Source organism: Gouania willdenowi, chromosome 14, assembly GCF_900634775.1.
Source record: "Gouania willdenowi chromosome 14, fGouWil2.1, whole genome shotgun sequence".
NCBI lineage: Eukaryota > Metazoa > Chordata > Actinopteri > Blenniiformes > Gobiesocidae > Gouania > Gouania willdenowi.
The window spans coordinates 33,373,327-33,394,269 of NC_041057.1; the positions used below are offsets into that span (position 1 = coordinate 33,373,327).

General features: G+C 37.0%; 1 protein-coding gene across 6 annotated transcripts in view; it reads left to right on the forward strand.

The window, feature by feature from the left end:
- The window catches only part of dlg2 (discs, large homolog 2 (Drosophila)), a 119,037-nt gene that overhangs the window by 11,240 nt on the left and 86,854 nt on the right, over nt 1-20,943 (forward strand). For 5 of the 6 annotated variants that reach the window (XM_028466275.1, XM_028466278.1, XM_028466279.1 and 2 more), the window contains 2 exons: nt 1,909-2,045; nt 6,720-6,764. In XM_028466275.1, the coding sequence (XP_028322076.1) occupies nt 1,909-2,045; nt 6,720-6,764 (182 nt within the window). Of the gene's footprint in view, nt 1-1,908; nt 2,046-6,719; nt 6,765-16,683; nt 16,852-20,943 lie in introns of those variants that run through there. The other variant, XM_028466281.1, reaches the window with a different exon arrangement.

Genomic DNA, 20,943 nt, shown 5'->3' on the forward strand with positions numbered 1-20,943 from the left:
AAGTTTGCAGCTTGTTTTGTTTTGTTCACTTAATAGCATTTTTTTCACAGCCTTTAGTTTTTAGTGGGAAAAGCAAAGTTAGCAGGATTACAACCATGTGTATCACTGGCTTTTATGCTCAATGTAACGGTCTTTATGTTTCCTTGTAACATCTTTTCAAGCTGAGCAGATGTTTGCAACAGCTGGACTTGAGCCTCTGTTAACGTCAGTCAACATGATGCGTTACATAAGGTCACAGGTGATTCAGTGCTGTGAAGGGTATTGAACCTATGAAGAGGGGAAATATTTTTTGTGATAAAACATCATTTTGATTATTAATACGCCAGAAAATGTGAAGTGGAGTATTTAAAACATGTAGAATAGACCAGGGATTCACTGGAAGGGGGTCGCCAGATGCTTTCAAGAAACTAAGAATATTTTTTCAACAATTTGAGCCTGTTTTTGCTTATTTTTACCCTTTTTCTGCAACTACACTAAACTCGCCATATTTGAACCTATATTCATCACTTTTTCTTGCCATATTTTTGATAAAAATACAGGAAAAACACACAAAAAGACCAAAAAAAAAGACAACAAAAACGCACACAAAAATTTTGACAAGTAAAAAAACACAAAAATGAAAGACAAATGACACTAAATGATACCAAAAACAAAGAGCAACAAAAATACACAAAATAACAACAAAAATGCATGAAATGAGAAAGAAAACCACCCATGGTAGTTTCGGTAGCCAAAATATAATAAGTTTTGATTTAACAAATAATGGATGTGTATGGTCATAATATCCTGCTTTGTTTATCAACCTTTTTTTTTGCAATAAAGTAATACAGTTCTGTTTTCACCCGTTAATAAAATGTAATATTTGTAACAGTACAACTATGTGAAAAATGTAGTTATTCAATAGTTGTTCACTAGGTTGGTTCACAATATGATGTTATAAGTGAAAGTTTTCCAAATGGCATTTTGTCCCGTTTGTATTGATCAACCGAAGAATGCGTAATTTTCACTGATATCAGAAACTTGAACGATATAAATCTAAGTATGGTCATCAATAGTTTCTCCTTGTATTTATACTAAAATAGTGCAGTGCCCGTAGGAAGTCTATTTTGCTATAGAAAAGTGGGAGGTTCAGTAGCTTTTTCATGGATGGCCGAACATTTTATTTCTGATGAAAGTAGAGACTTTAACCTTTCAGAATCTGGTGTCAGATTTCAGATTGTCATAGTATAAAATATTCTGTGGGTCTTTAAAAATCAGTCATAATGCTCTAAAATGGCTGGCACTGAATGAGTTAACTCACAACACTCAGTTTAGATGCACAGAACAGGAGCGAAGCGCTGGCTATATACGCTACAAATCCACGGTCACGTGAAGCATCGGCGTATCCGTCAACTCAGGAGGTGGGGCGTGGGGTGGGCTCGCCAGTGATTGGCTCTGGTGTGCACGTGGCTACGGTGTGCAGTGATTGGCTGTCGGTTGGTGGACAATGATCACAGCATTTCTAGAGCATTTATGAAATAATTTTTGAGCGGTATCATTGCAGTCTAAACAAATTTGACGTTGCACACCTTTGAACCAAGCAGCAGCCATGTTGAAAATCTCACGTCAGTCTGAACCTGATCCACCGACATGTTTGAGAAACACACACACACACACAAATAATCATCCTCTGCATAACAAAAAAAAGAAGTATATATGCCTTATAGAGCCTGTATCAATGTTCTTTCATGCTTTCAATAAAAAATACTTGAAACCGAACAGTTCAAACGCTATTCCTGATAATAGAAACGTCAACTTTGTGAAAGTGTGCCACCGCTAAATGTGCAGCAGCAAAATTATGTGAAAATGTATTTTGTGAACCACCCTAATATTCACTCCTGATTTGCATGTTACTCTTTGTGTCCACAGATATTCAGGAGTTCTACGAGGTGACACTTTTAAACCGTCAGAAGACGTGTGATCAGAAGCTGGAGGAGACCAAGCTCATTGCACACAAGTGGGAGAAATCGTTCTCAGTGCAGAACTCCTCGTCCCCTACTGAGGAAGTGAGTGTGAGCTCCACTAAACCTTTGCACCACAGGATTTCCTCTAAATAAATCTCAGTGTCTCATTAAGCCTCACACTGACCTCAAGCGGTTCTCCAAAGACATTACTGCAGACAATCCCACCAATAAGAACACAGGTTTATCTCTCTATAGGGTCGACTTTCAGCAAAGAAATGTCCGGGCCAGCAAGTTTGATCATTCCTTTGAATCTCAGAATCTCACACCGAGTCGGCTCCCTCGTCTTGGATCAATGACAACTTGGAGAGTCTTCCATCTATTGCATATCCTGATATGGTCAACTACCTGGTTTTAACCCTAACCCAATCTGGGTCATCCTTTAGATAAAGTTCAGACCTTTTACTTGGAATACAATGAGAAATACAGCTCTACAATTTAGCTCTACAATTTAACAACTGTGTTTCTACTGTAGCAGGCTATTAAATGTGATTATATTAAGTCAATAACGCCACATGCAGTAGCTTGATATTAATTATATTATCATTACACTAGAAAATTAGTTAAGAGCTGCTGCTATCAACAATTGACTTACTTGACCAGAAATGGGCTGAACAAGTTTGGATGTTGTCCAGTTGTTTGCCTCGTAGATCCTGGTTTAGCTTTGCTAACCACTATCGCCTCCTTTTCTCTAATAACTGTTGACATTGTTTTCCCTTAGTGTTAATATTGTCTTAAAAGTGGCAGAAAAAAGGATGAACAATTAGTTTAAACTGACAAATAACGGGCATGACAAATCGTGAATGTGGTTAAATTGGCAAAAATAAGCATGAAATCTGGTGAAAAGAGGTTAAAAGTGACAATGGGTCAACATATGTGACATTAGGTGGAGAAATGGGAGTAATGTAGCAAAAATGCATTTAAAGGAGCAAAAATATGGCAAGAAAAAGTGATGAAAATAGTTTAAAATATGGTAAGTTTGGTGTAGTAGCAGAAAAAGGGTAAAAAAACTTTGCAAAAATGGGCTGAAATTGTTGCCTTTAATAGTTTCTTGAAGGCATCTGGCAACCCCCTCCCAGTGTCTTGTGACCTCTAATGGAACCCCCCGCTCCAGAAAATTATTGTCAGTAAATTATTGACCAAGTTTATTTGTTGAATCCATAAATAAGCCCTTGACCTGTTCTCTAGCGCCACCATCAGGACAAACTTTTAAATTAGAATTCATTTATCTTGAAAAGTTTTTATCCAAACCTTCTGAAATGTACTGACAACATTAATGAGCACTAGAGTATGAACCCTATTGGTTGTGGTGATGATATGACCTTTGATCTTTCCTGCAGCGCCACCATCAGGGATGTAAGGTCACACATGGCTTGGGGTCAAATTGACCCCAGAGGAACACCAATGCATGTAATATTATATGTTCATTTATGCTTAATTAATTGTACCCAGCAAATTAGGAAAAGTTATGAAATGTAAAAAAAAGTAGACTAACATTTGTTTTGAATGGTAAACATTGAATGGTTAATAGGGTAAACTGTTCATGTGAAAGTGACTTTAAGTTTTTAAATCTCTCAAAAATCCTCATTCTGCTTTTTAAAACTTTATTTGCAATATTATGAACTGGAGGAATTTTAAGTAGTTCATTGGACATCCTGACAATTCAAAATCACCATAATAATCCAGTCTGAATATAAAAAAAAACAAATACATTGATTAATTTTTCAGAATTTGACAAAAAAATTAATTCTTGTTCCTAAACACTTTAAACATTGGGTTTGTAAACCTGATATTTGATGCAAAAAAAAAAGGAATTTATCATCATCATCATCTTTAGATTTACAATTGTAAACAGTGACATGTGGCCCTCCTATGTTTGCTTGTGTTAGCATTAGCATGTTAGACATGCAGTGGGAGCAGCTATTTTGCTAATCCATCACTAATCCTATTTGTAGATGTATTCAAGCTTTGTGACTGTTTTTTGCATTTTTTTTCCCTCACATTAACGAGAATAATTGTCTTTGGTTATAACCTTAATATAAACATTATAAAAACAGTAGATATATATATATATATGTACATATATTTAAAAGAGATTAGGTGAGAAGATTATTGTTGTCCTATAAAAGAGCTTTGCTGTAGCAGCAGGTTCTAATGTTGTGCTGAGGTCATGCAGTAGTACCAGGATAGGGATAAGTGATGGGGATTAGAAGAGTTCAGAGACTGATGACACAACGTCAGGGTCACTGATGTTCTACTGCTCCTGCTCCTGCTACTGCTCCTGTTCTGGAGCCTTTTAAAAGTCACCCATGTTCTCCATTAATGACGAGGCTTTATCTGCCTTGTATAATACGCCTCAAATCTGCAGGTTTGTAAATAAAACATTTTTAGATAAAAAGCAAAAGTGGATGAATTGACTCATCGACACTAGTTTTGAATAGGCCTGGGCGATTAACACTTTTTTTTTTTTTTTTTTTTAGATTAATTTAAGTTTTTTGTTGCAGACGATTTTAAAAATAAAGAAAAAAAGGAAAGATAAAGTGGCCTTTTTCATCTCTGGCGACGGCGCACGTTTAGTTACTGTACCAGGGTTGGGGTCAATTATATTTGTAATTGCATATTTGATAATTAATCACAATTATGGCGTAATTATAGTTGTAATCTTAAAAATATGTTGCTGTCGCAATGAAATTGTAATTGAGTTTAGATAATTGACTCTAAAAATAGTCAATTGTAATTTAACACAAAACTGTGGAACCATGTTACAGTTCTATGTACAGTTCTACACATATGTAGTTAACAATTATTAAAATATATCTCATATCATGCTTTCCCACATTTTACCATTTAAAATATATATATAAATCTGGGGGTATAGTGACACAAAAAAGGCTCAGACATCCACACCATAAACATTAAAAACTTTATTTTCATTGATTACGAAGCCTAACAAGGTAATCAATAGATGGGAAATAAAGTAGATTGTAGATATTAGTTTTACAGCTGATTTAGAACCCATTATAATAAGAGATGCTAACACAAGAGGAAGGTTAACTTTTATTAGGTTATTTATTTCAGGCTCAGTAATTGTGATTAATTGTAATTGAACTTTAGTAATTGTAAGTGACTTTCTGAGGATAAATGACTGGAATCTAATTGCAAAAAATGCTCGTCACTGCAATTGTAATTGAATTGTATTTGAACATGGATAATTGAAAACGTATTTGTAACTGAAAAATGTAATTGACCCCAACCCTGGTTGTTACATAAAAGTTCTAAGCATCAAGCACATCAACCAAAATATTATGTTGGCGCTGTGATGTATTCAAGGATGCAAGTGGTACAGTTTATCTTTTAAAGCTAGGGTAAGTAATTTCCTCCAGACACACCTTTTAAGTTTTCGGTTGAAATTGTCTTTATGTCCGGACAGAAATTAAGATCTTATGTGCTCTGAAAAAGGAACGAAGAAAATCTGTCATATGTAGCAGCTGTAAATCTGTAATAACGTTGACAAATGGAAAAACACAAACTGTTTTTTGAAAGTGCGTCACCGCTGACAGTTTTTAGGCAGGTTTCTTAACATTTATGATGGTAAAGTTTATTGTTTACTTACTGCTGAATTAGACATGAGACAACAAAGTTTCTACACAATACAAGAGATGAGCTGAGCTCCTCTTCTGCAGCAGCTGTGTGCGTGCATGTGAGTGAGACGGAGCACAGAGGGGATGAGGGTAAAGGCGGAGCCGTCGGGGAAGCTACATTCAAAAACATGCTCGCTTTTGAAAATCGCCTACCCTACCTTTAAAGCAAAAGTCTTTGTTTTTACTTTATCAATTTCCGTGTTGGGAGTTGATTTATTATTTATTTGTATACAGTGTGCTCTGCTACCCTTGTTTACAGAAGTATTTCATTCTAGAAAGAGGTTTGGCCTTCCTGAGGAGGCTCTTTATTTATAATTTTGAAAATGTGTTTTAAACAAAGTCCAATATATAGCTATTAGAGAACTATAAAGATTGAGTTTTGCTAAAAGTAGCGATGTAAGTTGTGGCATTGTTTGAAAAATGTCAGTATATTTGGCAATTGTAAATTGGCTAGGCTGTTAATGGGACCACTAATGACACGTATGTCATCTCATAGGGGCAATGTCAAGGATGTGCAGTCGACCTTTTTTGGAGTCAAAATGTCAATGTCAAGGTCGCGTGAAGTGTAAAAACCAAAATTTTCCATATCTCTATCAATATTTATCATACAAGTTCAGTGCTTACATTACTAAATAGCACATCTCAAGTGGAGTAATTTATTTCTTTGGACCGAAGCTGTACGACCTACCAGTAAAAAGATCGGTAGGGGTCAAAGTTCATCTTGTCACAAAAAACATATCAAAAACATATTAAAACTAAATACTGTTTCATTCTACTTATGTACAAAATTAGATTCTTTAAAATGTGTGTAATAACTCATTCATTCCATCATTATGATTTATAGTTGTTTTTAGTTTTCTAAGCTAAATGTTGTTGTTGGACAAAGGGAGGGACTTGGATTCAGAAATATGCGAAAAGGGGTACTTTGGCCAAAAACGTTTGAGAACCACTGGTTTGCACATTATGAGGAATTTATTTTAGTGAGTTGGTGCAAAAAATAGTTGTCACATTGTGCTGTGTTAGCCTTGTTGCTAATGTAAAGGTTAAGGACCAATGAGCAATGCTTGTGTCTTTCCAGAGGGAGCAGAGCAGCCCAGAACACAGCAGGGCTGAACTGGCAGAGGTGAGCATCTTTACGTCAAAATACTACAACTTCCTCATGCTTTTGTGCTACACATCAGAAAGTATTTTTAGAGTCTATAATATGTCAGGGACATTCAACACATGGTCCTTCAGACTTTAACTCCTATAGGGTGAGTCTGCAAAGTGTCCAAGTTGGCTAATGTAAAACTTTTTTAATTGCAAGTACTTATCTTACTCAGCACTTTGAGAAGGTTGTTTTTAATTGTTGCTTGGTTGGCAAACATTATTAATACTTGCTTTTATGTAAACAATGATATCTGGGTTTAAGTTCAATCTTTATTAGTATTTTAGGTACTAAATATGAGATTTCTTGGTTTTTGTGGGAATGTAAAGCATTCTTAACCGTTCTACACAATTCAAATATTAAAATGTTCCACTCCTTAGTGACAATGCTGCTATGTAATTTGTAAAAATACTAACACTTTTACAGTAAACTGCTATTTCTCTGTCCATTTTTAACTCAGAGACACTATTTTAGCACAAAAATGTCCACTTTGTAAAATACTAATCTAAGTACTGTAAGTTGTAGAGGTTGCACTCTGACATTTATATACATTTTTCTAGTTGCCCTGTTATGCTACATGCAAATCCTAACCAATGTTCTGCTGCTTAGTGACAAAGATAATATCTAATTTTAATGAAGTTTAAGGTTTTGCTGCTTTTGCAAGCTTTGATTAGGTCTGCTAAAGTGAGACAGCTGCTGCTCATGAACCTTGAGTAAAACTGTTGTTAAATGTTAAATCCTGGAGCTACAGACACAATTTAGTGGCTTAAAATGTTGCTACAATCTTCTTTCTTAAAATGATACGTTTAGTGGGAATACTTAGCATTTATCCCTTACTTGGCTTCCAAACGTAGAACTTTAACCTTGAGACTTCTATGGGCAGTTTAAGCTCAGTGTGATCAGAGCCTGCTTCCTACCTTCCTTCGAGCAATCGTCATGAGGAACCTGGTTCAAATATTGCCCTGCACGATGTCTGAAACCTTCACTCTAAATAATGACTTGACATAATGCTCCCTGTGACTACTGCCTACAAATATCTAAGCTTTTGGTAATGTGTACAAACTTGTGTTCATTGACAAAGAACACATACAGCCAAAAGGAGTTGGCCATCGTTTTTTTGATTCTTACCTGCATTGTTGTGGCAATGCTATTTTTTCTAGTTATTTGAAAGTTTCATATTATTAATATTCTCAAAACAGCTTCAAAGCCAAACTTGGAGGCAGGCTGGATACACCCCGTCAACACTTTTCCATACTCAAATCCAAAGTTGTCAGACACGGTATGTATTTATGAGCAGCGTCTCTAACAAAGACGGTTAAAGCATTCCTCTTCTTTAAAGCGGTTAGTCAAAGCCGCCTGAGCCACATCACCTGAAAAGATTAGCCCTGCTGCTCTCACACACAGAGTCTGAGCCGGTGGACATTTTAAGCCAGAGCGACCATAGGTTGAGAGAGTGGAGGTGCCGCTCTGTCTACAAATGAAGGCATTCATTAACGTGAGAATCTGCAACGCACCTCTTCAGCAGCGGGCCTTCAGCAAACAGGTAGCAACACTGTTCTGTGCTGTGTTTAGCAGGCGGACCTATGTTTAGAATCACTGGAGAACTATATGTACAGGGGACTGTGCTGGTGAACCTTACAGGGTTTCTGTACCTCAGAAATGTTATGGTTACACTGAACGCTGCATTTTATACAGTGTGTGATGAACAGTTGATATACTTATTTTTGGATAGAACATTTGGAATTAAGGCAGAATTGTAGAGCAGCTGCAGAGAAGGCTGCTTGTCACATTTCAAGGACATTGGTTTGTTTTTAACGTCATTCTTGAAAAAGAGAAACTATTTCTTTTGAGAATTTAACTTTTGTCTTTTGCGTTTGTTTTCTTTTTTGAGATTGTGTTTTGTCTGTTTACTTTTTTGCATTTGTGTTTGTTTTTGTATTTACGTTTTCTTTTTTGAGTTTGTGTTTTGTCTTTTGTATTTATGTTTTCTCTTTTGTATTTATGCTTTGCACTTCAGGGCCACTGTAGTATGATTAGGATGATGACGAGTACACGTCCAAGTTTCCCAAGATGCATTTGGAACCAACAAGGACAAAAACCTGAAGTATTTTCCGGGCTGTTGAACTCACCGCTGTATTGGCTGCATTCCAATAATTTAGCAATTTTCCAAGAAAAATCCACGTAATGGCCGTACCTATTGGCTAATGAGGGTGTCCTTCAAACGACTCAGCCAATCAAAATGGGCAGGTCGGCAGGCTGCTGTGCTCCTGTTAACAGTGGTTTCGGTATCTTTGCGTATTCTCATCAGTTTCAACGTATGAGTTTCCGTAACGTGGTTATTTGTACTGTTTATTCATTCTCCCCACTGTAAACACATACAAGCCAGCACCGCTCCCTGCTCCACAAACTTCAATTTATTACCGGGATTTGATTATATTTAAACAATTAGCAATCTTCTTTTATATATAGATATAAATATATAAATAAAAACGAATATTCAACAGATGTATGACTTCGCTGTCATTTGCTCCCAACCAATTTCTCTCCACGATCAGACACCGTCCTGCATCCGGACCACGAAGTCTCCGTCCTGTTATTAAAGCTGTGCGAGCATCACTTTCCTACATTGTCTGAAGCTCGTTTCTTTTTCTTTTTTTTTTTTCTTAAGCTGGTTTCTAAACGTACAGTTCACTGTGATGTTCAGTGGCTGTTACAGTTCATTCATTCTGCTGTAGAGGTGACTGTCATTAATATTTTGCCTCCCGACGCCCGCTGTCACTGGACACGCGTGACTGACTGAAAAATCCACACATAAAGCACCACCACATTGGCTGCACCCTCATCTTTAAAGGTCCTATACGTTGCAAAATACTACCTTTTTCCACCTTTGAAAGTTCTGAAAGCATTTGAAGTGAGAAAGTGACCAAGCATAATAGCAACATGTGCTCATTTGATCCATAAAGAGTTAAAAAACTAATGGAAAATGAGATGTTTTTATTTTGAAAAGGGGATGTTTGATTTTTTTTTTAACTTTAAGCTGATGTCAGGACCATTTTACATTCCGCTCACAATGCATCATGGGACGGTTGAGTAGTGTAGTAGTGTGCCCATTGTGCATACTTAAAAATGTCTCCTTATAGTATACATCTGGATATTTCTCACATAATCTTTTCATACTACACACTACATACTCATTTTGACGTCAGACTTAGTACGAGTAGTACGTTAGTATGACATTTACAACACAACCTTAGACACACACATGCAAACAGAATTTCATTACCTTTGGTCACTGCTGCGTTTTTCACCATTGAGGTGGTATTGGGTGACCAGGTTAAGTTATCGGTGATCTGCACCCCTGGGAACTTGGTGCAACCCACTACTTCCATCGCATTGTCATTAATCAGGACGAGTTCAGGGATTTCCTGAATTCAACAATGATTGTCAATGATTTGTCTTGTCAACATCAAGGATCAGATTGTTGACTTTGAAGATTTACGTGATCGACGGTTAAATCTTATCAAGATGTGCTTTTTTGTTTAGTCTTTGAAGAGTAATTAAACCCCAAAACCACTTTTTTTGACTGAATACATATGTATTTCGGTATTAAGTAGTGCTGTTGATTGATCCTAGTCAAACTTTTCATATTTTAGTCAACATATTTTAATTTTGCGTATTTAGTTGTAAAATAACTGAGTGACTGCCCTCTATGGGTTGAAACTCGGCTATTACAATTAAATTTTGCTATTGGTTGAGAATGAAATTCTGTGACGTCATCGGACCATTGTGCATTAGGAACAGTCACTGTTGGCCCCGCCCCTTCTATAAAAGCTGGTAGGAGGGACTATAAAGAGCAGATTCGGCTCTAATTAGAGGGTTTGTTAAGCCAGGTATAGTCAACCTTGGGGTCAGGACCCCATATGATGTCACGAGGCACTTGAAGGGCGTCGCCAGATGCCTTCAAGAAACTAAAAAAATGTTTTGGAGTAATTTAGGCCCATTTTTGCTTTTTTTTTTAAACTATTTTTCTGCAACTGCACCAAAATAACATAATTCACCCTATTTTCATCACTTTTTCTTACCATAATTTTGCTCTTTTTAATGCATTTTTGCTACATTACTCCCATTTCTGATACTTCTCCATCAAATTTAAATGCCTTTTCAGCACTTATTAACCCATTCCACCACTTTTCCACCTAACTTTATATATGTTGACTCAATATTGTCACTTTTAACCTCTTTTCACTATATTTCATGATTATTTTTGCTAATTTAACCACACTCACAATTTGGCATACCCATTGTTTGCCAGTTTAAACTAATTGTTCCAATATTGACACTTTGAAACCTTTTTACCACTGTTTTTGTCCACTCTAATTTGCAACTTTTAACCAATTTCTGTGGTTTTTAAAATCCCATTTCACCGCCTTTTCCACAATTTTTGATCACTTTTAACCCATTTTATTTCTGATTAAAACAAGGATTTCCATCTTTATGATGACTATAATAATAATAAAGGTTCCTGGATAACAGTAGATATTATTCAGATGAATAAATAAATGTGGTTATCACAGATTCATAGAACAATGGACCATCATTTTACTGACTTTATGGATGGACCCCAAAAATCTCCCCTTTATTCCCCCTTATAGATGGTCCTGTCTCCACATGACTGTTCTTCAATGTTCATGTCTGTGTTCAACCACCTTCAGCAACAGTGGGGGTCCCCGCTCTCTGAAACCTTTATTTTGGATATCGTGGGCTGAAAAGGTTGAGAACCCTTGCTTTAAGCCATGGGTGTACAGTATGTACTGACACATTGTGTGCGTATACCGTCTGTGGGTGCGTGGATGTCTGTGTCTGGCATGCAATAGTGTTTGTAGTGTCGTGTCGTGGGTGGGTGGGTGTGTGTGCGTGCGTGGGTGAGCATCATGTTGTGTCTGTGATTGTAGTCGTTGAGTACAGCTCAGTTTTGCACTCATTGTGCAGCGCTGTGGGGTCAGGCAGCTGGGCGTGTTTTATCTGCTCCATGAGCAACGCCAATGTTCTCGTCAAAAAAGATAATGTATTCTTTTTTGGTTTCTATGAGCAATGATTTTCTCTATCAGCCTTCCTACAACTTTGTGTTAGTACTCCATTTACAAGTGAAATATTCTTCTCTGCAGCTATTCAAAAGTTCTTGTTTCACAAGTGACAGCTATTTCCTAATAAGGAAAATTAATCCAAGTTTTTTTTTTAAAACCTTTTTAGAGTTGAAATAAAGTCACCTTGCAATTGCAAACCAACTAAATTACCCACATTAAAACTCTCCAACATCTCATGCTGGGTTATGTTTGTGGGTGGCAGAGAGCGAGAAGGTTAAGGCTGTGGGTGGGCTGGGAAGAAAAAAAACAACTGCTGTGAGTTTAGACCAATAAGGAGACTTTATCTGCATCAGCTGATCCTCCACCCACGTTAAAAAGAGAAAAGCAGATAAAGATGAAATAAATTTAACCTCATCAACCACTTTATTGGGTGTACTTGTTTTCTGTTGAACAAATGCTAAGTTAGCTAAGCACATGTTAGGATTTATTCAATTTATGCATTTGGTCACCATCAGGATGACTTTCTAAAGCTTGAATTAATGTGATTAAATTCCTCCTAATGTGGCGTGGTTCTGTGTGCGAGGCTGGTTTGAGTATAACACAGTATGGCTGTGTTGGAAATGTCATACTCATTTTGTAGAATCATTTGAGGAAAACTTGCCAGATTTCGGAAAGATTTAGAGTTCTTTCAACAATTTCAGATTAAAAATGACGATAGTACTCCCTTTGTCCAACTACAACATTTTGCTCAGAGTTCTGCAAAAAAATCCTAATCATTCTGTGTATTTTGTTGTTTTTTATTCAGTATATTTTTCTCTTATTTGCTTTTGTTGTTGCTGGTAATATTTAGTATGATTAGCATTTTTAACTAAAAATAAACATAGAACTTCATGTTTTTAATGATTTCATTTGTTAATTTTCCTCTCTCTCAAGTAAGTACCCCCTGTAGTGTCATCGCGCACCCCTCGGGGTACACATACCAACATTTGAGAAACACTGCTTTAAAGGGCTGGATTTGCTCCCCCGGCCTTGCCCTTGACTTTGACACGTACTGTGGAGTTTTCCACAAGTTTGCCACTTAAGTCGGGGATACACTGAGTGATTTTTTTCATTCCTTGTTTTCAGCTCCAGCTCAAACTGTGCGACTCAGACGCAGAACCCGAATGTGCGCAGCTCACGATTCATGTTCTCACACTGTACGTTCACGACACGTCGGGGTCTTGTTTCCGGAAATGCAACGTACAAATTAGAAGAAGAAGAAGAAGACTGAAGCGTCGCCATTAAAACAGACGAAGAAGAAAAACCCAGAAGTGCAGAGACGCTCGCAAATCTCAGCAAAAAGAGCTTTAAAAAAGACAGATGTGGGCACGACAGTCCGTCAGTTTTACAGCTGTCCTACGGTGTTCGCGCATGCGCAGTGTGATAAGCCGCTCCGTGGCACTGCTTCAACTGTGAGATACCCTTACGAGGCGCGACGATTGCTGATCGGGAGCTGGTCGTGAGGTGTTATCGCTTCTCGTGACCCCATGTATACCACACGATGCACGACACACGATCTAGCAGAGACTCGCACGATCCCACAAAGTTGTCGCACGAGTCAAAAGTCGGCTGAAAATGGGCCAAAAATCGCACAGTGTATGCCTGCCTTTAATGGTTTAAAACATCCAACCCTCCATGTGTCCTTAATAAACCTGTAGTTAGTCCACTAACCAGGTTTTACCAACGTGGTCATCCTGGGTGTTTGTGGTTTATTCTTCAGTCAGTGACTATCACTGAATTTATGTTCCTGTTGTACTCAGCAGTATAGCCTCAGAGAACACATCCATTGTTGATTTGAACTGTGATGATGATGTCAGCACCTCACAGTCAAAGACACAGTAAAGAAACTGCTGACTGCCTCACTTGTTTTTTCTTTGAAGATGTATTAGATGGTTATGCTTGTTTTAGTGCTATTAGACTTGATTTAGTTATGGATAATATAAATAAAAGGGGTGAGCTCATTTACATAAACCATATAGTGGTGTTTGACTTCTTTCTACCTGAACTCAAGCTCAAAAAAGTTTAAACAACCCAGGCTGAGTATTTGACCTGATAAATGATTATAAAACTGTTTGGTTTCATGTGAGCAGAGGTGTAAAGAGTAGTGTTGTAGTAGTCTTGAGACCAAATTTTAAAGGTCTCGTCTCGGACTCTGAAGCATTTTGACTCGGTCTTGTCTCAGACTCGGGATTTTCCCTCAAGACCGTTGGAGACCAGCACTAATTCCTGCTATTTTTAAACTTTTTTATAATGTGATAATAACAAGGAGAAGAACGGGATAAAACAATCCTTTATTAATTCTTTAATCCACCCCGTATAATGACCACAACCTTCCTTAATGTGACTGAGTGATGTGTGTGACACACACACACACACAAGCAGGAGAGAGAGGCAGAGCTAAACATGTCCGCTAACCGCTAACTAGCCATGTTATTTCTTGGCAGAAATACTTTTAAACACTTGCTGTACATTCAGCTGACATAAAAAATCTTGTTTTCAAATATGTAGAATAATTGTGAATTTATCAGTAGCAGTAGTAGTTTTAATATTTTAGTTTATTTTTGGCAGGCACCTTTTTTCTCCGTCAAATGTATTTAAAAAAAAAAAAAAAACTAAAGAGAAAATGTTATTTAACTGTCGAACCATGTCATAAGTTTATTTATATATTTTTTTAAATTAAAAAAAAAAAATGTTTATGTTCTTGGTCTTGTCTTGGTCTCGGATAGTGTGGTCTTGAACACAACACTTGTAAAAAGTACTGATATATCCTACAAGTACAAGTAAGTCATACATAATATACTCAAGTACGAGTACAAAGTAGCTGATTTAAATAGTAATACAATAGTATTAAAGTTACTAGTTACTTTAAACTTTATTTTTGCTAATAAATCTTTTTTCTAGTTTTATGGTTTACAGTAAACATCTCATGGAGAAACTTAAAAAGGAAAAGACAAGATCTTAATTTATTTTCCACCAAGGCATCTTTATAGAATAAAAGGTTTGTTTGCCATAGTGGTTAGCACGTCCACCTCACAGCAAGAAGGTTCTGGGTTCAAGCCCTGGGGTGGACACTTGGGTCCTTTCTGTGTGGAGTTTGCATGTTCTCCCCGTGCTGCGTGGGTTTCCTTCCGGACACCCCGGCTTCCTCCCACAATCCAAAAACATAACTGTAATGTTGATTGGGGTCTCTAAAATTGCCCATAGGAGTGAATGAGAGTGAGTGGTTGTCTGTCTGTGTTGCCCTGCGATGGACTGGCGCCCTGTCCAGGGTGTACCCCCGCCCAGCGCCCAATGAGAGCCGGAGATTGGCACCGGCAGACCCCCGCGACCCTGTAAAACAGGAGCAAGTGGGTTTGAAAATGGATGGATTCAATTCAAAATTTACTCAGTAATGGTTGGTTGTAGAAATGCAACTAATTACTCCTTTTAAAACAAACTTAAGTACAAGTAAAATTACTGATTTAGAAATATACTCAAGTACACATAAAAGCAACTCAGTTACAGTAATATGAGTACTTTTAATCCATTACTTTAACCTGTGCATGTGAGAATGGGTTCCATTTAATCTGTTGGATTCTTCTGTCCCCCCCTTCTGTGTCCAATAGAGCAGGTGTTTTCAACCTTGGGGCCAGGACTCTAATTTGGGTCGCGAGACACTGGGAGGGGGTCGTCGGATGCCTTCAAGAAATTGAGAATATTTTTTTAACAATTCAAGCCCATTTTTGCCTTTTTTTTTACCTTTATCTGCAACTACACCAAACTTGCCATATTTTTCCTCCTTTTAATGTATTTTTGCTACATTACTCCCATTTCTGACACTTCTCCATCAAATTTCAATGCCTTTCCCACACATTTTTTTCACTTTCCAGACATTTTCAGCACTTTTAAACCCTTTCCACCATTTTTCCACCTAAAGTCACATATGTTGATCTGCTTTTTTTTTTTGCCAATTCAACCGCATTCAGTATTGTCATGCCCATTGTTTGCTCTTTTGAAATAATTGTTCCAATATTGACACTTTGAAACCTTTTTACCACTTTTTCTCTCTGTTTTGTCTACTCTAATTTGCAACTTTTAACCAATTTCTGTGGTTTTTGAAATCCTATTCACCATCTTTTCCACCATTTTTGGTCACTTTTAACCCAATTTATTTCTGATTAAAACAATGATTTCCATCTTTAAGATGACTATGATAATAATAAACGTTCCTGGATAACAGTGGATATTATTCAGATGAATAAATAAATATGGTTATCACAGATTCATAGAACAATGGACCATCATTTTACTGACTTTATGGATGGACCCCAAAAAGCTCTCCCCTTTATTTCCCCTTATAGATGGTCCTGTCTCCACATGACTGTTCTTCAATGTTCAACCACCTTCAGATACAGTGGGATCTCTTATTTTGGCGGGTTGAAAAGGTTGAGAACCTCTGAAATAGAGCAGTTGAATATTTGGGACAAGATAAGAATGAAACGGATTTGCAGACAAAAATCCTGCAGTAACTATGATGTAGCTGTGTTACATAGAATAAAATAGAGCATCTGTGTGGAAGTTTTTCTCCACCTTGGTGAAATCTGAGGAGGGGGGGGTGTGTGTGTGTGTGCGTGTGTGCGTGTGTGAGAGAGTGACGCATGCTTAGAGGAATCCTGATTACCTTCTGCACTGTGGAGGAGGCATCTTAATCATCACGGGGGGGCCCACATGCAGAAATGTCTGTCCATCGTAGCTTCCCACTCTTCCTGTGTGTGTGGGCTGTACCCTCTCTCTCTCTCTCTCTCTCCCTCTCTCTCTCTCATTGTGTAGCTTTTTGATGGTTTCTTTCTCGTGTTGTGTCTCTACGATGGTGATGTCATTAAGGATGAAGTGGAACACAGGCTGAAAACTGTTGTTCTTTTCTTGCTAGTATGGATTGTCTTTGCATGCTCACCACAAAGGTAAGACAGCTCCTGAATGAAAGGTGCTTGGGTTCATGAGGAGAGGGAGGTGATGGTGTGCAGGGACTGACTTTACATGTTCAACAGAATACAAAAGGAAATTGCATGCATTAGCTTGATTTGCTTTGCATTTGCTACTAATTTTCTCAGTTCTGACAGGTTTCAATCATTGCAGCTGTTAGGGTGTATTTATTGGAGATTGTTAGCAGAGGTGAATGTAATGGTAAAGTCAGTAAAATGATGGTCCATTGTGCTATAAATCTGTGATAACCACATTTATTTATTCATCTGAATAATCTCCACTGTAATCCAGGAAGTTTATTATCATTTGTGCTGTTGTATATAGTCATCTTAAAGATGTAAAACCTTGTTTTAATCAGAAATAAAATAGGTTAAAAATCACCAAAAATGGGGGAAAAGGTGGTAAAATGGGATTTTAAAACCACCAAAATTGGTTAAAAGTTACAAATTAGAGTGGACAAAAACGGACAGAAGAAGTAGTAAAATGGGTTCAAAGTGTCAATATTGGCTTAAAAGTGGCAAAAAAAATGGAGGAACAATTAGTTTAAACTGGCAAATAATGGGCATGATAAATTGTGAATGTGGTTAAGTTGGCAAAATGATGCATGTAATATGGTGAACAGAGATTAAAAGTGACAATAATGGGTGGAAAATTGGTGGAAAGGGTTTATAAGTGCTGAAAATGTGCCGAAAAGGTGTTGAAATGTGATGTAGAAGTGTCAGAAATGAGAGTAATGTAGCAAAAATGCATTAAAATAGGAATAATATGGCAAGAAAAAGTGATGACAATAGATTAGAATTTGGCAAGTTTGGTGTTGTTGCAGAAAAAGGTTAAAATCAGGCAAAAATGGGCTCGAATTGTAAAAAAAAAAAAAAAATACTTAGTTACTTGAAGGCATCTGGCGTCTCACTCCCAGTGTTTTGCGACCACAAATGGGGTCCCAGCCCCAAGATTGAGAATCCCTGTTCCATTGGACACAGATTAAAGGACAGAAGAATCCAGTAGATTAAAGGGAACCCATTCTCACATGCACAGGTTAAAGTAATGGATTAAAAGTACTCACATTATTGTAATTGAGTTGCTTCTATGGGTACTTGTACTTGTATATATATGTATACAGTATGTATTTGTATATGTCCTTTGTGCAAAATAAATGTAATTCCAATTGTGGTAGATTTGGTCTGTTCCTTTTTAAGTTTCTACATGAGATGTTCACTGTATGTAAGGAAACCATACCAAGATTTATTACTTCTACTTTGAGTAATATTTAATTAAGCTATTTTTTACTTGTACGAGTATTTTATGGATGACACTAGTACTTATAGTATAAATTGGGTTTGGGTTGGTATAAATTAAATCAAGTAACTTAACTTTTACTTGAGTAGAATATATTAATACTTCTGATTATTAGTGTTATTTGTCATAGGCAGCATTAATGTGTAAATGCTTTGGACTTTGTGGTGGTTTAAATTAATGTAAAACAGGTGTGAAGAGAAGATCTTTGTTTTGTAAATTAGATACAGTTGACAACCTCCTTTCAATTAGATCAAGGGTTCTCAACTTTGGGGTGAGGACCCATTTGGCGTCGCCAGATGCCTTCAAGAAACTAAAAGATATTCTGAACCTTTTTTGCTTATTTTTACCCTGTTTCTGCAACTACACCAAACTTACCATATTTTAACCTATTTTCATCACTTTTTCTTGCCGTATTTTTGCTCCTTTTAATGCATTTTTGCTTCATTACTCCCATTTCTTTCACTTCCACATCACATTTCAATGAAACTACTTTTTCTGTCTGTTTTTGTCCACTCGAATTTACAACTTTTAACCAATTTCTGTGGTTTTTACAATTCCATTTCACCACCTTTTCCACCATTTTTTGTCACTTTTAACCCATTTAATTTCTGATTAAAATAAAGGTTTCCATCTTTAGGATGACTATAATAATAGTAAACTTCCTCGATAACAGTGGATATAGTTCAGTTATAAATAAATGTTATATATATTTTTCAGATGAATAAACACATGTGGTTATCACAGTTTTCAGTTTGAACAGAGCTGCTATCCTGTTTGTTGAAACTACATGGTCCAGCCTGGTTGTAGTGTAGCGAACACACTACGTTTAAATGGGATTATCAGTCACTCTGCATAGTTACAGGTTAACTCAGCTCTCAGAGCGCTAAACCCAACATCCAACATCCTTCTGTCTTATTTAAACCTTTACCTCCACTAGTACCTTGGAACCAGACTCCTCAATCGATCTTGCATGGTTGGTTAAAGCAAACATGATTACATTCAGCACTAGTACACTTTATCTTCTTCCCCAGTAATGAATTCATGTAGTCATAATGATATACAGCATTCTTTCTATAGCTCCGTTATGTAATGCTGTTGGGAGTATTAAGAAAATGTTCTTGAGTTTGAAAGGAAGAAAACACTGGAAACCAATTAGATATTCCATATCATGATAAATAGATGATAGATAGATGCTTTTATTTTTATTGTACTTAAACAATTAAATATCATGAGCACTTGACCTAAGCATGGCAAATACAGGAGTTAATGTAAAATAATACTGATTTAACTCATTATTTACTAACTTACTAACGGTTGAGAACGGCACAAATATTACGACATTATTATTATTATTGTATTTATTTAACGTTAACGTAGTATTTACAAAAAACTTAAGTATTAGGTCAAATGTTTTATAAAACAGTTATTGATGTGCAGATTAACAAACTTTGCATCATTTATTGTATTGATAAGGTTTTTGCTTGTTAAACTTATCATTATTATTATTATTGCTAAGGATGATATAAATGAAAAGGTGAGCTCAGTTACATAAACTACTACTAGAGGTTTATGTAACTGCAGGATTTGCCTCCTAATTTTTTCACACGTGGTGAGAGATGAGACAAGTAGAGGGAGGAGGAAATACTAACTACAGCAGCCTAAAGACACACAATAGAGCTGCATCCATGTTCCAGGGTGTCTATCTCCAGCTAGGCAGGGGTACCCCCTGGACAGACCACCACTCTCACTCCTACCATCAACCTAACAGAGGAAGCTAGAGAAAACCTTCCAACAACCTTCCAGTTGTGGACTGATTGGTTTTGGTGGAGCCAAATGAATGATTAAATAAACTAATCATAATTTCTTGCCACTTAAAGCTGCAGTATGTAAGTTTTTATGGCATCATTTGGTCAAAAATCCATAATCATCTTTAAGCATAATGTAAACCGTAGTGTTCTGAGTGGACAGTGAATCTCATCTCCTTCCCCTGGTCCTGCAAATTAAGTTTAGTGTGATGCTCCGGGAATCTGGATGTCAGCCAATCAGAGATCTTCTTACAAACACGTGTGCTCCATGAGCTGTGCATTACTATTGGCTGCTAGACTGAAGTCAGGCGTGTTCAGGTACCATCGTTAGTAAAAGTGTAATGACGTTCCAGCAGGAGAAGTCTCCATCTCAGCGTTAGACACAACAGTTACACGGCAAATCAAGCAGAAAAAGGCAGACCGAGGTGGAACAGACCGCTTCGTGTCCTCGCGGATCCCTGTGACTTGCGGAGGGTCTGCTACACACACTGCTGTCAGACCCTCGGAAATGCACAAAATGTATATAGCGCAATAAAAACTGGTAATGGAAACGCCCACATTTTTTAAAAAAACACTCAAATATTGCAAAATAGTTTTTACGCTTTAATGAGGAGGTATTTGAGACGTTTCAATATTGAAATATGTCGCAAAAGCGCTTTAGAAACACTTTTTCCGCAAATACACGTCACAGCAGGACGTGACGTACCTGGTCACATGATCACTTCTTTCAGAGTAAACATGACGCGGTATGTGTGAACAGAAATGGAGACCGTGACATTTGTTAGCATTGTAGGAGGATGAGCTTGGACAAGGAGTGATAAGATTCATATTAATTATTATTAATATTACAGTAATTTGCCAAGAGGTGCCATCTGAAATTGAGTTAGTGTTTCAGATCAATAATTAGTTATTAATACCTTGTCATCCAGGGTTGTGAACTCTTGTCAAGACTATCTACTCTCCATATAA